The 15,410-nt window shown below is 54.6% G+C and overlaps 1 protein-coding gene across 7 annotated transcripts in view; it reads left to right on the plus strand.

Moving 5' to 3' along the window:
- The window catches only part of KIAA1671 (KIAA1671 ortholog), a 179,736-nt gene that overhangs the window by 57,897 nt on the left and 106,429 nt on the right, over positions 1-15,410 (plus strand). For 6 of the 7 annotated variants that reach the window (XR_008683156.2, XR_008683158.2, XR_008683157.2 and 3 more), the window contains 2 exons: positions 1,072-3,819; positions 11,746-11,880. Coding sequence is in view for 4 of the 7 variants with exons in the window: in XM_055405515.2 (XP_055261490.2) it covers positions 1,072-3,819; positions 11,746-11,880 (2,883 nt within the window). In the remaining 3 variants the exon portion in view is untranslated. The remainder of the gene's footprint in view (positions 1-1,071; positions 3,820-11,745; positions 11,881-15,410) is intronic. The other variant, XM_055405519.2, reaches the window with a different exon arrangement.

The raw sequence follows: 15,410 nt of genomic DNA on the forward strand, positions 1-15,410 counted from the left end.
TGTCAAATCGTCATTACCATGAAGACAGTGAACGTTTCCAGCACCTGCAAGTTTCTTCTTTGTAACTCCCCCCGTCGCCTGCTGCCTCCTCCCCCAAAGCAACAACCGATCTGCTTTCAGTCACTATAGATTCATTTGCATTTTCTAGATTTTTATATAAATGGAACCAATGCTGTTTTTTTTTTTTTTGGTCAGATTAATTGATCTCTCTTCTCCACTATTTATCTACATGCACACACACCTACAGTTTTTTAAAATGGTATTTTATTATAAATACATAGTTCCTCCGTCTGCTTTTCTTCCATCAACACAATAGCGTTTTAAGTGTCCTTAGATCTTAGGACATTGGGAGCCACCCCCTCTCTGTGGGTCCAAGTGCCTGTGTGGCAGTCAGCTGTTTGCATATATCGAAATTTATTTAGCCCTTCAGACGGGCATCTAGGCTCTTTTGTTTCAGGGACAGTCCTGTGTGACCTTTCTTGTTCACGTAGACTTGTGCACGTGGGCAAAGCAGGAATTCTGGGTGGAAACTGGCCAGATGAAAGGAAATGAGTATCTTAAGATCGTGGCGGACGTACTGAATCGCTCAAGAGCCATGCCCATTTGTCTTCTCGACAACAGGGGCCGAGAGTGCCTGTTTTCCCTCACTGGCTGTGTTCAGTCTGTAAGACTGGATGGTTTCTCACTGCTGTGATTTTAAAAGCTGCCATTTCAGTCACCTCACCTCTTCCTTTCCATTTCAAATCCTTTGACTTATATTGGATTGTTTTGGTACTTCCCTGGAAGTCCAATGGGTAAGAATTCACCTTCCAGTGTAAGGGATGCTGGTTTGACCCCTGGCTGGGGGAGCTAAGATCCCGTACTCCAAATAACCTCAACCATAAAACAGAAGCAGCATAGTAACAAATACAATAAAGACTTAAAAAATGGTCCACATCAAAAAAAAAAAAACTTTATTGAATTTGTTATAATGTTGTAGCAAACCTTTACAAATAAATATCAAAAGAAATATTTTTCAATCTTTAAAATTAAATAAATAAATTGAAGGATTATTTCTTTTTTTTTTCCCAGCCAAAGGACAGACATGGAGTGGAGGGAACATCTGTCACAAGAAACCCCTGGAAGCCTGGTCCGCCTCCGGAGAAACCCAGACAGACAGAGCGGAAAGACAGTTCTGACCGTGTCCCCAGCGGTGCTCGGGGTGAAAGCACAGTGGGGGCCCGGAGCCCTTCTGAGGGCACCCCGGATGATGATGGAAGCTTCCAGACTGTATGGGCCACGGTGTTCGAGAATCACGTGGAGAAGCACACCGTGGCAGCCCCCTCGGGACACAGTCCCTGGGCCACGACCCCCAGGGACCTGGCCGACGTCTCGGAGCCCAGATCCAGGCTCCTTGAACCCAGAAGCTCTTTCCCACAAACCACAGCCCTGAAGCGAGAGTGGCTGGAAGATCCCGACCTAGAGCGAGGCAGAGGGACCGCCTTCTCCAGCGGTGAGCCCAGACAGCATCGCGCATCCTCCCTGCTGGGAGGGCACCCTGGGGGTGAAAAGGGCAGCCATCACCCCTTCCTCAAGCTCCCGGAGAGCGCCCCCACACCCGAGAGGGTTGAGCCCAGGTACGACGTCGTGCATGCTGTCGGGGAGCGTGCGCACAGCGAGGCTGTCCCCACGGCGCCTGAGGAGAAGGCCCTGACGCTCCGCAGTGGCCGGTCTTGGCCCCCACTGTCTCAGGAGGTCACTCATGCCGTGACTCCTGCCGACCCCAAGTGCAGGCCGGAGGGCCAGGTTGGGTCCGTCCAAAGGGCCAGTTTGATCTGGGAAGCCAGAGGGACCCGTGAGGTCAGTGGGCCAAAGCCCGAGTTCCACCGAGAGCCTAAGGACACGCATGGAGGCAGTTGCCCGTCACCCAGATGGACAGGCGGGGTGGGCGTGTGCTGGCACAAAGCCGCTGTGGGGCTCAGCGAAGGGAGAGGCTCAGAGCTGAGCCCCGAGGCCACCTCCGCGAGGACCACCCTGGAGGCCCAGCACCTGGGGGCCGAAGGGGCCGGAATCCAGCCAGGGGAGAGAGCTCCGCCCCAGGGGGCGCCTCCGGAGCCTCTTCCCAGGGCCAAGGATGAAGCCGATGACTCCCAAGTGCGGCCTCAGGCAGACGTGCCGGGGCAGATGGGGCCCCTGGCCATGGCTGGCAGCCAGGAGCCCGAAGTCAGGAGGCGGAGGGCGAGCCCTGGTGACCAGAGGCTGGACAGGTGGAGGCGGCGGACCCTGCCCCACGATGTGAAGTTTGACGAGTTCAGCCTCCTGCCCCCAGAGCACTTGTCCAGGGTGGAGCCGAGAGGGGACCACCTGAGCCCTGTGGCCCCGGGTGCCTTAGGAAAGCCCCAGCTACTCCCGGGTCGGGAGGGGACCCGGCAGGGGAGCCCAGGTGCATCACTGGACCAGGTTCTTCCCACAGCAAAGCAGGGGTCGCCTGTGGAACCCAAGGCGACTTTTTTTGCTGTGACCTATCAGATCCCTGACACTCAGAAAGCCAAGAGCGTGGTTAGGCCCAGGCCTGAAAACTGGACAGAACCTTCTAGAAAAGCAGCCCCACCCCTATCCCCTCTTTCTTACACCCCTACTTTGGTTTCTCTGAACCGTGAAGAGCTGCTGGAGACTGTGGGAGGTAAAAACCGGGCCCCGGGCAGAGAACACGAGCACACAAGCTTTCCAAGGCCGACAGAGCATCCGGCATCTCTCGGGGACAGGATTCCGGGTCCCCCCGGTGAGAGGATCTCCGACGCCGATGCCGTGTGGGTTCGTCGGGGCCCTGAAGGTGGCAGCGGTTTTCAGAACAGCTGGAAGGACAACGGGAATAAGACGTCCCCTGGCGGCGCTCCCCAAACACCCCCAGCTTTCAGAAGTCCCCTGAAAGCCAGCGAGCGCCTGGTCCGAAGGAAGACAGAAGCGGTCAGTGAGACATTCCCAGGTAAAGCCAAGGCCGGCTACAGGTCCAGCGTCCTCGATATCGATGCGCTGATGGCTGAGTATCAGAGGCCGCCGGCCGGAAGCCCGCGGGAGGCTCAGGAGTGGATGGCGGGTCCACCCGCAGAGCTCAGGGGCTCAGACCCCGAGAGGCCCGGGCCGCAGGGCGAGGCGGATCAGAGACGGAGGAGCCTCAAGGAGCGCCCTGAAGCCGAGGCTCCCCAGAGACAGGCCAGTTTTAAGGAAACCAACCCTGGTTCCACTCCTGGCTCCGGCAAGTACCTGGCAGAGACACCGGGGGCAGCCGCGCACAAAGTCAGCTCTCCCCTCTGGGGCCCGCCCCACTCGGCTCCTCCTGAAAAGTATCCAGGGATTTCTTCCGGCCCTGCCACTGGCCCCAGGAAAAAAGGCCCAGGGATCCCTGAGGATGAGAAAAAGACCTTTGTTAGTAAACATCACAGCGCGAAGTGCCAGCATCCCCCTGCCGAGTCAAAGCCTGGCATTGCCTGGGAGGATCCAGGCGGCGGGGCCAGCGTGCAGCCCAGGTCGTCCCCCACCGACCAGAGGAAAGGGACCCCGAGGAAACCCCCGGGGAGGGGCGAGGAGAGCGGTGTGGCCCTGTGGGCCGACCACCCGCGGGACTTCGGAAGGTCACCACTGGATGTCAAGAGGGCCTATTCGGAGAAAGGTCCGCCTCTCAAAATCCGAGAGGGCCTGTCCATCATGCAGGAAGCCAGAGAGAGGAGGCAGGAGCAGCCCAAAGGGAGGCCCAGCCTCCCCAGGCAGAGCGCGGAGGCCAGAGACACCATGATGATGGGGCTCTGTCGGCAGGAGCTGGGGAGCCGAGACAGTCAAAAGGTGAGTGTGCAGGCTGGTGCAGTTTTCTCAAACGCCGGGTAAACATGCAGGCCAGAGGTCTCAAACTCGGGACCTGCGCGGGCCTGGTGGGCCTGGGGGTGAGTGGAGTCGGGTGGGGTGTGAGGCGCCACGGAGTGCTAGGACTTGTGGCAGATGGAGCGCTCAAGCCGTCTCTGAAGGGGGCCACCTTTGCACAGTCCGAGCTGGTTCTCAACAAGCGGGGAAAGCGGTCCTGAGATGGCAGATCCGATTTATCAAGAGAATTTGAAAGATCCCCATTTTGGCCAGTCGTCCCCTCCCCCATCAGGAAATGGGGGCAACGTATTCTAAAAAAAGAAATGCTGTTTTGTTCAAACAAAACTTGTCTGCCAGCTCTGTGTACAGCCCATGGGGTTATCAGTTGAAACCCTTGGCCTAGAATGGTGACGCTAGGTATCCCTTATTGAGCGCCTGCTGTTTTCCAGTATGCCACACCGGGTCCATCATTGATGTATCCCTAGACTCCAGGACCATGCCTGACGTCTCGGGATCATTCACAGAGAAGTTGTTGAGTGAACGATCTTATGTGAGCCTCAGGACAGTCCACGAAAGAGGGACTGCCGTGGTTTGGGTTTCTCCAGAAGCACCCGCCTGTGGGTTGTTTCAGGAGGTGATCCCAGAGGAACTGGGCGGGGTGGGGGGAGGGGAGAAGTGAGGCAGGGAAGGGAAGGCAGGTGAGAAAGTGTGGGCACCTGAGGCTCGTTCTTCCTGGAGACCCGTGGGGAGCCGCACAGGTCGCCTCTGAGCGATCCTGTCCAGGGGTCAGGGGACCTGGAGCATTTGTTTCTTCATTTCTCCCTATCCTCGCGTGAGGCTGTGTCTGGGGGCTGTTAACATTCAGCTCAGTGGCGGAGAGGAAAATCCTCACGCAACACTGGCATGGATTTGAGCATCGGGCAGGGCGCCCGTAGCGTCTGCCGCAGGTGCGATCATCTTGTCCAGAAGAGGGAAAACAAACAAGCAGACATAGGCTCAGAGAGGTTCATAACTTATCCCGCATCACACAGCCCCAGAGCAGCACAGCTAGTGTTCGCACCCAGGTCTGACCTGATACCTGAGCCCTTGGGATCATGGAGGTGGGGAAATCTGAGGCATGGAGTCTGCCCTCGGGAAGCTTTCGCTCTGTGTACAGAGATGGGAGGTGAGAGCATCCTTGGTAGGAGCACAGTGCCGGCAAAGGTCCAGAGGTGAGGAAAAAAAACAGTCTGCTCTGCGGCCAGTGTGGAAACTGACTTAGGGCCCCTCCAGGTCACCCCGCCATTCCAACCTAGAAAAGGGAGGTTGTGGAAATGAAGTGATCAGAGAATTCACCTGAGGTTCAGAGTGGCTTTGAACCCACGTCTCTTCCAGGGACCACATTCGGGCTTGCGTTGGAATCTCCACTCTGCCACTCACGGGCTCTGCTGTGTGCAGAGCAGGCACTGGCTTCCTCCAGCCTCAGTTTCCCCCTCCAGAGTTAGGAGTCAATGGGGATTCCTTCCTCGAGGCACCACAGCTAGTCAGGGAGGAAATAAAGCACCCAGCATGGGTGGGCGGGCCATGGGCTCCACAGGCCCTGGGCTCCGCAGACTTGCTGAGGGTTTCACCTCCCCCACCCCCTCCAGGCTGTCGTGCGAGCCCGCAAGAGGGAAGAGGCCGTGGAAACGTGACACTTCATCTGTGAGCCAGCCCCGGCTCAGGGGCCTTGCAGAGGGGCCCCCAGCCCAGCCTTGGACGCCCGCCCGGGGTGCCGGGGCCCCAGGAGCGCTTGTTGTCAGGGGATCTGTTTTCTCACCACGGGGACTGGGAAGCCTTGGATCAGCTCCCCGTTTCTCTTCTCTCCTGCCCGAGGATCTTGGGTTCTTGACATTTAAAACATAAATAAGGGCAATGCTGCTGCTGTTGCTGCTAAGTCACTTCAGTCGTGTCCGACTCTGTGTTACCCCATAGACGGAAGCCCGCCAGGCTCCCCCTTCCTTGGGATTCTCCAGGCAAGAACACTGGAGTGGGTTGCCATTTCCTTCTCCAATGTGTGAAAGTGAAAAGTGAAAGTGAAGTCGCTCAGTTGTGTCGGACCCTTAGTGACCCCACGGACTGCAGCCCACCAGGCTCCTCCATCCATGGGATTTTCTAGGCAAGAGTACTGGAGTGGCGTGCCATTGCCTTCTCTGAAATAAGGGCAATACCGAAGGACAAAATGTTGGCTGTTGAAGATTCAAACCCAGGTAGAGAATCCGCCTGCAACGCAGGGGGCCTGGGTTTGATCCCTGGGTCAGGAAGATCCCTTGGAGGAGGAAATGGCAACCCACTCCAGTGTTCTTGCCTGGGAAATTCCATAGATAGAGAGGACCCTGGCAAAGAGTCAGACACGACTGAGCACACACAAGCACACCAGTGTATAATGTGTGTAAAAGCATGTCCCCCCTCAACCCCCTTTCCTTTCCCGTTCCCCCAGATGCAGACACGGTTAGGGTTCTTGATCTCCTTGGAGACTTTCCGACGCTCCAGAGTGGCTTATAAATCAATATATGTATTGATTTTATAATTGTATTTTTCTTCTTGCAAGGATAGTGAATGCTTGGGCAAGATTTTAAACGTCATGGAAACATAAGGTTTGGGATGGAAAGCTGCCCCAGATGAGGAGTTTGGTGCTCTGGGACCCACCCCTCCAGCCCTGTTGGTGGTCCTCAGCCATTTGGACCGTTTGGCTCCCAGGGCACGTTTGGCAAAGTTTCAGGCATTTTTTGTTGTCACAACCAGAGTAGAGTTTGCTCTGGGCATCTCGGTGGGTAGAGGCCAGGGAAGCTCCACCACCTCCTACAATGCACAGGACAGCTCCCAGCTCAGAGAATCATGCCGCCCCAAGTGCATGACGTGGTTTCCAGGCTGAGGGACCCTGGTCCAAGCACAGGTCGGTCAGTGTACCCTGTCGTACAGAAACATGGCAGCATTCTACAGAAAATCTCACAACTTGCTTTGTTCTTTCCCCACGGATTAAAATCTTTTTCTTAATGTTTTGTACAATTTTTTGAAGACTGCTGTCGGCTTGCAGTTGTAACAGAACATTGGCTGTGCTGCCCGTGTTGTCCAGTATGTCCTTGAGCCTGTCGTATACCCGATGGTCTGTGCCTCCCCTTCCCCTACCCTTATCGTGCCCGCTCCCCCCTGCCACCCCACTGGTAACCACCAGTTTTCTCTGTATCTGTGAGTTTCCCTCTTTTGGGTGCAGGTATCTTTCCGAGTTAGTGTTTTTTAATACATACTCAGGTAGCGTGCTTTTAAAAATTCAACAGTGAGAAACGGGGCGTCCATCATCACCTGATTATTTTTAATGGCGACAAAGCAGTTTGTTATGTGACTGAGCCCAAGATTTTTTTATCAAGGCTCTCGCAGAGGTACATTTGGGTGGATCTGAGTTCTAGGGCCCCACTGAGCATCCTGAGGTACATGTTTGCTTCCCGGGATGAGGATTCTTGATGGACAGCCAGTTCTGCTCATGGACCCTGCCATGGGGTGTGATTGCGATTAAGGTGATTCCTCCTTTCTTCTCTTTGCCTCACTCCCTCTTTGTTTTTTCACTTCAGTTCAGTTCAGTTCAGTTCAGTTGCTCAGTCGTGTCCGACTCTCCGCGACCCCATGAATCACAGCACGCCAGGCCTCCCTGTCCATCACCAACTCCCGGAGTTCACTCAAACTCATGTCCACAGAGTCGGTGATGCCATCCAGCCATCTCATTCTCTGTCGTCCCCTTCTCCTCCCACCCCCAACCTTTCCCAGCATCAGAGTCTTTTTCCAGTGAGTCAACTCGTCGCATGAGGTGGCCAGAGTATTGCAGTTTCAGCTTTAGCATCAGTCCTTCCAATCAACACCCAGGATTGATCTCCTTTAGAATGGACTGGTTGGATCTCCTTAATATTTATTAAAACTTTGTCCCAGGCCCAGTTATGGTATTCCCTTTCATCAAATGGTTTATTTTCGTTTCCAGAAAGAATAGTTTCAGGTACATGTGTGCTGAGGCGCCTCAGTCGTATCTGGCTGTTCTGGGCACCAGGGATGCCAGGGGGACCCAGGCCACCGATTCAGTCTGTGCTGTCCATCAGCCACTAGCCACGCGGGGTTCTCTCAGTGTAAGTCAGTTAAAACTAAGACCCCGATGCACTTTCTCAGTCACACTGAGAAACGGCCGTCGCCCTGGGCAGCCCAGATAGAGAACGTCATCGCAGTCACAGAACTTTCCAGTGGACAGCGCCAGTCCAGACGGGCAAGCCGAGCGAGGGGGTGGGATCACTCAGAGAGTGGTAAGTCCTGGAGAGACAGAGTAACCTCCCCGGCACCCCCTTTTTCTAAGGGAGTGACCCGACAGATGCTGTGGGAGTGAAGGCGGAGCCCCAGGCAGGCCAGAATCTGCAGCGAGCAGCAAGTGGAAACACCCCAGCGTGGGGATGGGTGGTCCTGTGGATGCTGGGGGCACCCCAGTGGGCCCCGGGGGTGCTGGCCAGAGCTGAGCTGGAGAGGTGAGGAGGGGCCCAAGCGTGGGGGAGCCACCAGAGGGTTCTGAGCGCTGCTGCCGCCATCTGTGTCTCAGAGAGACCCCCGACTGCTCTCTGGGTGAGGGTAGAGGCAGGAAGGCCCGTGAGGAGGCTGCCGTGGTCCTCAGACAGGTGACAGGGCTTATACCGGGTGGTGGCCATGGAGGGGTTAGCAGCTTTTTGAGGGGATGGTAGCAACTTTGTTATTGTTGTCTAGAGGCTAAGTCCTGTCCGACTCTTTGTAACCACATGGACTGTAGCCCACCAGGCTCTTCTGTCCATGGGGTTTCCCAGGCAGGAATACTGGAGTGGGTTGCCATTTCATTCTCCTGGGTATCTTCCCATCCCAAGGATTGAGCCCAGGTCTGCTGCATTGACAGGTGGTTTTTTTTTTTTTTTTTTTTTACCATTGAGCCACCAAGGAAGCTGGGTAGCAGCTTTGAAAGTGAAAGTTTAGTCACTTAGTCCTGCCCGACTCTTTGCAATCCCGTGGACTGTAGCCTACCAGTCTCCTCCATCCATGGGATTTTCCAGGCAAGAGTAGGGGAGTGGGTTGCCATTTCCTTCTCCAAGGTAGCTGCTTTACTGAGATAGAATTTTCGTGGCCCATGCAAGAACTCATTTATTTATTTAACATTTATTATTTGCTTATTTGACTGGGCTGGATCTTAGTTTTGGCATGTGGGATCTAGTTCCCTGACCAGGGATCGAACCTAGGCCCCCTGCTTTAGGATCTCAGAGTCTTAGCCACTGGACCACTAGGGAAGTCCCTGTTCACCCATTTAACGTGTACAGTTAATTTAATGGCTTTTAGTATATTCGCAGAGCTCTGCAACCATCATCACATTCACTTTTAAATATCTTCATCACCCCTTAGAAAGCCCTGTACCCGCTGACCAGTCACTGCCTGCTCCCTGAATACCCTCCACTCCCGATTCACCATTCACCTACCTTCTGTCTATAGAGATGCCTATTCTGGACGTTTCATGTAAAAAAATCACACGGAGTGGTCATTTATTACTCGCCTCTTTGACTTGGCAGAGAGTGTTCAAGGGCCATCTGTTTTGAGCGCATGTCGGGACTTCCTTTTCGTGGCTGAGTAATATTCTGCGGTACAGATGCACCCCGTTCGGTCTATCCATTCATCAGCATTAGGCATATCTGGACTGTTCCAGCTCTTTGACTGTCTTGGAGAAAGCTGCTATGAACGTTTATGTACGAGTTTTTGTGTGGACATATGCTTTCATATCTTTGGCTGTCTCCCTGGGAGAGGCATTGCTGAGTCACAGGGTCAGACCTCCAGTCTTTTGCTTTGAGGGGCTGCCAGATTGTTTTCCAAAGCAGCCGCGCCATTTTACGGTCACCCCAACAGTGTGTGAGGGCTCTAATGTTTCTGCACCCCATCTGACATTTGTTATCATCCCTCTTTGGTTCTAGCCGTCTCAGTGGGTATGAAGTGGTGTCTCACGGTGGTTTTTTAACTGAGATATGATTGACATGTGACGTCATAGCAGTCTCAGGTGTTCAGTGTAGCTATTCAGCGTTTGTGCATATTGCATGATGATCACTGTCGTTTTGATTTGCATTTCCTGTTGGAGCGTCCTTTACTGTACTTACTGGCCATTTGTGTACCTTTTCGGAGTAATGTCCATTCAGACCCTTTGTCTGTTTTTAAGATCATTTGTCATTTTATGATCGAGTTGTAATTATTCTTTGTACTTTCTGGGTACAGGTGCCTTATCAGACATAATGGTTTGCAGGAATGTTCTCCCACTTTGTGGATTGTCTTTTCACTTTATTTCGCTTTTTCACTTTCTTAACAGTGCCCTTTGAAGCACCAAAGGGCTTTTCATTTTGATATAGTCCAATTTACTTTGCTTTTGGTGCTTGAGCTTCTGGTGTTCTAAGAAACCCTCGCTTAACCATGAAGGTCAAGAAGATACAAGTGTGTATTTTCTTCTAAGAGTTTCCTCCTTTTGGCTCTGACGTTTAGGTCTTTGATCTATTTTGAGTCGACTTCAATGGTATGCGATCTGGGGTTGGCAGCATGTTTTGAAGGCAGAGTCGACCGGATGGAGAGAGAGGGGGGATAGACGCCGGCCTGAGGGTCTTGGCCTGCCCAGCCAGTGACTGTCAAAGCAAAGACTTGTGATTGGAGCGGGGGAATCTAGGGGCCTGTTTGGGGCTCATGAGGTCTCAGAGCAGCGCGGGCAGTGAGCAGACATGGTCAGCGGGACCTTCAAGTCCGGAGTCCCAGCCGGAGAGACGGAGCCCAGCTGGGACTTACTGAAGCCATGGGGCATGACGCAAAGTCCACCAGGCAGTGGTGGAGCAGAAGAGCGGGCCGTGTGGCTGGCCTGGGTCGCGTCTTGACACGTCCCTCTGAGATGCACGGAGGCGGGGAAGGAACAGCCCTTGAGGTCAGAGGAGAACCAGAGGGTCTCATTAGGCGTCGCAGAAGGGGCTGTGAGGCAAGGGGCCAGCCTTGCCCTTCGCTCACGCTGTGTGTTCTTAGGCAGGTGCCTCCCCTGGGTCGGGAAGATCCCCGGGAGAAGGACATGGCACCCCGCTCCAGTACCCTCCCCTGGAGAATCTCATGGACGGAGGAGCCTGGTAGGCTGCAGTCCATGGGGTCGCACAGAGTCGGACACGACAGAGCGACTTCACTTTCCCCTCTCTGGACCTTTCTTTTCTTGTTGGTTCAGGGACAGTGTGAGCCCCGTAACACGCACCCTCCCGAACCCCATTTTACTGGCTTTGACTGTATCCCCCGTATATAAAAACGACGAGAGTCACACCAGCGCCCCTGCTCCCTCGTATTCGCGTCGGCTCTCTCTGTCTGCGCACATGTGCCCGTGCGTTCCGGTCTGTGGAGAGATGTCTGTAGTGAGGCCACCGGAAGTGACCAGCGGCGGACATTCACAGAGGGCCCCTCACTCGCTGGGCGGGGGATGGCAGGGACCGGGGAGGCTCCCAGGTCTCACACACGTCCGCCCCCTGGTGGCAGCTCTGAGTTCACACCCTTTCCACCTGCTGGTCCTCTTTTGGTTCAGCCCCGAACCTGGAAGCTGAGGACTTGTGTTATGGATCTTTCCCCACGTGGTCAAGGCTCAGAGGGGTTGAGGCACTCACCCGAGGTCACACAGTTATGAAGTGGCTGAGGCTGGGCTGAACCTAGGCCTGTGATCCTGTATGTGACCCCCCCACCCCCATCATTGAGGTGGACCACCCAGCTTGGATGTGGGGCAGGGGTGAGCAGAGGTGGGCATCGGGCACCCTTGCCCTTGAGGTGCAGCGTGGCCCGCCTCAGTGTGACGTATTCTTCCTGCCAAAGGGGAAGCCCCAGTCAAGTTTCCTCCTTGTGTCTCCTGCGCCTCAGGTGTCACCGAGGGACCTGGGGAGGGAGCGTGCCCTCCCGGACAGTGAGCCTCCGCTCTGGCAGGTGAGCCCCACAGCCGCGGGCCCCCGGAGGAGCCACAGCCTCTGCAAGGACAGGAGGAGTGGGCCCTTCGTGGTGAGTGATGCCGACGTGGCCGGAGCGGACGCTGCTGGGGACGTCCCAGCTGGTCCCAGGGCCTGAGGGGGGTGAGGGAGGGCCGGTGACCGTCCGGGAGCCTGCTGCGGCCTGGCTGGGCCGTGGCTCGTGTCATGACATGAGATGGTGTTTGGTGGCTCTGCCGGGGAAGCCTCCCCTCTGGTGGGTTTCTGGCCCCCTGTGGAGGGGCAGCCCCTGGTATCTGGCACCTTGAGGTTAGAACAGGCCCTGGAGTCTTGAGAGCCCTGGATTTACATCCCAGCACCATCTCTGCTTCTTTGAACAACTCGCTTAATTCTTCTGCACCACAGTTTGTTCACTGGGAAAACGGGACTGTGATTCCTGACTGTTTTGTGCTGTTGGGAGTGAGATTGTGTGGGGCGCAGCGCGTCATAATTCAGACAGTAACCGATGGTGTGGTAACGACGGGAGGATGGCAGCATCGGGCTGGTTCTGCAGCTGGATTGCCTGGGTTTATTCATACCCTGCCTCTGCCTGGAGCTGGGCGTCTGACCTCAGTTTCCTCATCTATAAAATGGGTATAATAATAGCATCTACTTCACGGGCTGATGTGGGACTCAGATAACTCGAGAAGTGTTTAGCCTGGTTCTCGGTACACAGTAAACACTTTAATGACTGTTCCGTTACCATTATTATTATGATGCTTTCGTGTACCCTTTTGGCTGTCACTGAGCTCCCTCCTTAGCCAGCACTTCTTCCCTCTCAGCCTGATCCCTCACTTGTGAAAGGAGGCGGGTATATGAGGCAGCAGGACCCCAGGGAAGCCCCCTTCTGCCCAAGCCTCAGTGTCCCCAACTGCGTTCCAGGGCTTCACCACTTCTGACTGTCCGTGATTTTCTTTTCTGTTTTTTTTTCCACTTTCGTTCCACGATCCTTGGAGATGTGCTGAGCTCTGCACCTCCTCCTAAAGTCCCTCCCAGGCCCTGGGCCCTGCCTGGGGACATCTGAGATAAGTCCTTTTAAATGAGCAACACCAGTTCCACGCCCAAGGTCATTCTGAGTTGCAGGACTCCGTGCATTTCAGTGGTCATCTGTGCCTGGTCCCATGTCTCAGAGACGTGGGATCTGGCAGTATTGACATCTGAGGTCTGTTCCTTCTAGCTTTATGACCACCAGCAAGAAATTTCACTTCTCTGAACCTCTGTCTCCTCCTCTGTAAAATGGGGTGAAGATGCTACCCCTGGCAGAATTCTTGCCAAGAGCTGACAGTGACGCTGGGGGTGACCTTGCCCATGAAGGGACCCAGACCTTTGCTGAGAAGCCCCAGAAAATTCACAAGAGTCCACATCTCTGCTGCTGATTTCTTTTTCACCTTTGTCTCTCCTCCCTCTCGGGCACTGACTCAACTTACCTGATTGTGTGTGTGTGTGTATTTGTGTTTGTGTGTGTGTATTTGTGTTTGTGTGTGTGTGTATTTGTGTTTGTGTGTGTGTTTGTGTGTGTGTATTTGTGTTTGTGTGTATTTGTGTTTGTGTGTGTGTATGTGTGTGTGTATTTGTGTTTGTGTATATTTGTGTTTGTGTGTGTGTGTATGTGTGTGTATGTGTGTGTATTTGTATTTATGTGTATTTGTGTTTGTGTGTGTGTGTGTTTCTGTGTTTGTATGTGTGTGTGTATTTGTGTTTGTGTGTGTGTATGTGTGAGAGAGAAGTCAAAGGTTATGGAGGGAACAGCATCCTGGTCCAAGTCTCTGCTTGCTGGCCCTTCTTTCTGTGTGGAGTCCTTGGGTGGCTCGCCTTGGTTCCAGAGGCCTCTGCCCCATTGCAGTGTGTTTGATCACCTCTGGCCCCAGAGGCCTCTGCCCCATCGCAGTGTGTTTGATCACCTCTCCCCTGGAGGCATCCAGGTCTGGTACTGAGCCTGAAGCAGACAGAGCTGGGGCCTCGGACCTGGGTTCCCCTCCTGGACTGACGCCTGCGATTCTGGGGAGTGGTCCCCAGGAGGCGGTGGTGGTGTGTTCGCTTTCTCATGCCTCCAGATCCTGACTAGGGGACTTCAGCACTGGGGCCCTGGGGCTCTGGAGGCTGGAGAGAGTGGGTTCAGGTTCTGGCTTTGGCACTCCATGACCTTGGGCAGGTGACTTCACGGACCCCAATGAGCCTGTTTTTGCTTCTGTAAAAGGAGGATGGTCCTAAGTGGCCTCGAGAGTAGTTTTGTGGCAGGAAGTGAAGTTGCCCCGCACTCAGAAGAGTAAACTCCCACTTCATGCCTTGGCGGCAGGGATGGCCGTTCCTTCTCCTCCTCCGTGGCCCTTGCCGTTCTTCCTCCTCCCCCTCACTCCCCGTCCTCCCCTCCGCTCCCTCTTCCTCACCTGGGCCAACTTTCTCTTTATGAACAGGGAAGTTGAGGCCCCCAGAGGCGGGGTCAGGGTGACCCTGCAGGTGACGCCTGGGGTCCCTGAGCCCCCCTTGGCCTGGATGGCCGCCCTGCCACTCTAGAGGTCGGAGATGGTCAGACCTGTTTTGCATCCCGTGGGGTATTTGGAGAGCCTCTCACTAGTGGATAAACGCCGTCTGCTGTTACTTCCGTCACTCTTTTGATTGATGACTTTGTTCTGTTGGTTTCCAGTTGAGATTCAGGTCCATCTCCCTTTTTTGAGCCTGTGCCCCAAGCCTTGTCAATCCCCAGTCTCCCCCTCTTGTTAGGGAATATAAATCGCATTCTGCAGAGGAGGAAACTGAGGCTCAGAGAGGTTAAGCCACTTGCCTCCAGCCACACAGTCAGAAAGCCGGGGAAGCTGGAATGGACACTCGGCCTATTTCGCCTCCAGCCTTGGCCCCAGACCCTTTCTGCCTTGGCACTGTGCTTGTGCCTGCTGGCCCCTCTCACCTCTTGAGCCTGCAGCGCTCGGGACATTCGCTCACGAGGAAACAAGACACCCGACCAAGCTCCTGGTCTGAGAATGTGACCTTTGTCCTGCACAGGGTTGGCCACCGTCCAAAGGGTGCCTGGGACACACCAGGGCTCATGCCCTGCTGATCTGCAGAGCCCCGCCCACCCCCGACTCGTCAGACCCTGAGCATGAGGTCAGACTGGTCCCAGCCAGCCGCTTCAGAGAGTTTACCATTCCAAGCCTCTCTTTTCCTCCTCTGTAAAGTGGTGAATCACAGAAATGATAATACCCACCAGGGTGCTTACTGTGGGGCATAGACACTAGTTTATCCCCATTTTGCAGATGGGAAAACTGAGGCTCAGAGCCAGTAAGAGCCTCTGCCAAGGACTGAGTCTGGAGTCCAGGCTCCTAGTCAGCGGCTGACCCTCCCACTACTCTATGATACCATGTGGTGCGAGGACGGGGCTGAAACGAGATGGTGCTTGTAAAGCGCTCAGCACAGCACCCGGTGGAGGAGCTGCCTGATGGATGTGCTTGCTGTTACTGCTGTTAATTATGATTTGCCGCCAGTTGTTTCTGTCCCCTACATTCTCTTGAACGTCTACTGATAGAACAGGAAGTTGTCTCCAGTCTTAGGAGTTATTGGCTGTTGAGG

Source organism: Moschus berezovskii, chromosome 19 (genome assembly GCF_049115385.1).
Source record: "Moschus berezovskii isolate FMDL1 chromosome 19, NW_MosBer_1.0, whole genome shotgun sequence".
NCBI classification, from domain to species: Eukaryota; Metazoa; Chordata; class Mammalia; order Artiodactyla; family Moschidae; genus Moschus; species Moschus berezovskii.